General features: G+C 45.1%; 1 protein-coding gene across 1 annotated transcript; it reads right to left on the bottom strand.

Annotated features, from left to right (window-relative positions):
• Window positions 1–619: 619 nt before the first annotated feature.
• On the bottom strand, window positions 620–1,045 carry LOC142302449 (ADP-ribosylation factor-like). The gene has a single exon (XM_075343510.1). The coding sequence runs from the start codon at window positions 1,043–1,045 to the stop codon at window positions 620–622; it is 426 nt and encodes a 141-aa protein (XP_075199625.1).
• Between the last annotated feature and the right edge of the window lie 335 nt (window positions 1,046–1,380).

The raw sequence follows: 1,380 nt of genomic DNA, 5'->3' as shown, positions 1-1,380 counted from the left end.
TTACCTTGACAAGCTTCAAAATGAACCTGAAGACCCACTTCTTCCGACAAACCTACAACCTGCCGTAACCCTCAGTCTGATACAGCGCCGCACGACCATTTCTACACTCACCTATTGTATCCTCACACATCCCCTGTAGACTGTGAGTCCTCGCGGGCAGGGACCTCTATCCTCTTGTACCTGTGTGTGTCTTGTATTGTTTATGATTATTGCACTTGTCCCTATTATATATATTACTTTCACATGTAAAGCGCCATGGAATATATGGCGCTATAATAATAATAAATAATAATAATAATGCTTTGCAACAACGTTTCTTCATATCAGGCAGTGGTAAAAGGATGTTTTCTGGTTGTACAATTACACTTTGTATTTCTTTAGTAAAATGCTTCCACAGCAAGCCACATAGAATAATATGACCTGATGTGATGGGTTTTATGTTTTATTCCCAAATTACAGAGCAGGTACTCAATTCTCCATGTAGTTTGTCACCAGATGTGGCACGGCATTGTGATATCCTTCAGGAGGAGTTTCTCTCACTGATCCATCTAAACAGTATGACAGATTTTACTTTTTACGTATTTTTCTTTTTGCGGTATTATTACCTATTAGGAAATGTTTAGGCCATCGTAAGACCTCGATCCTTTATCATCACAGAGAGGGCACTCATGGCTTCACGTAGTCCATCACCAGATGTAGCACAGCAGCCAAAGATTCTCCAGGAGACTCCTTCCCACTGATCCAGCTGGAGGTCCAGAGCTAGATCAGATGGATTTTTTACATTGTCTAAATCCTGTTTGTTAGCAAGTACAAAAAGCGTCACTCCTTCCAAATCCACGGCACCTAATACCACGTGTAAGAGCTGCTTGGCATCAGCGTGTCTTTCAGTGTCTTTGCTGTCCACTACAAACACAACCCCCTGTGTGTTAGCAAAATAATGCTTGTAGAAAGGCCAGGTATTGGGGTTCATGCTGACATCCCACAGCGTATACAACACACCGTCAATGGGCCCCAAGGTCTCCACATTAAATCCAACACTTGGCATGGGGGCAACGTTCTCATTTAACTTCAGTTGATAAAGAATGGTGGTCTTACCAGAGTTCACGGGACCAAGAAGTAAAATGCGGGCTTCCACCGGGTAAACTCCAGAAAGGTACACTTTAAGGCTGGACTCACACGAGCGTATGGCATCCGATGCGAGAGCATTGGATGCGATATGCTAATGACCCACGGCTCAGGCTCTGCTGCGAGCGTGAGCCGAGTGTCATGCGACTGTAACTCGATCTTGCGATCGGGTCACAGCTGTGAAGCTGAGTGCGGGCGCTGCGGAGGAGAGGGAGGGGTTAATCCTCCCATCTCCTCCACTGTCAGCCTGTGCAT

Source organism: Anomaloglossus baeobatrachus, chromosome 4 (assembly GCF_048569485.1).
Source record: "Anomaloglossus baeobatrachus isolate aAnoBae1 chromosome 4, aAnoBae1.hap1, whole genome shotgun sequence".
Classification (NCBI taxonomy): domain Eukaryota; kingdom Metazoa; phylum Chordata; class Amphibia; order Anura; family Aromobatidae; genus Anomaloglossus; species Anomaloglossus baeobatrachus.
The sequence above is the reverse complement of the archived record's forward strand: the minus strand, read 5'-3'. Positions and strand labels throughout refer to the sequence as shown.

Excerpts from the sequence above, each read along its gene's own strand:
- LOC142302449 (XM_075343510.1), bottom strand. The coding sequence starts at position 1,045 with ATGCCAAGTGTTGGATTTAATGTGGAGACCTTGGGGCCCATTGACGGT.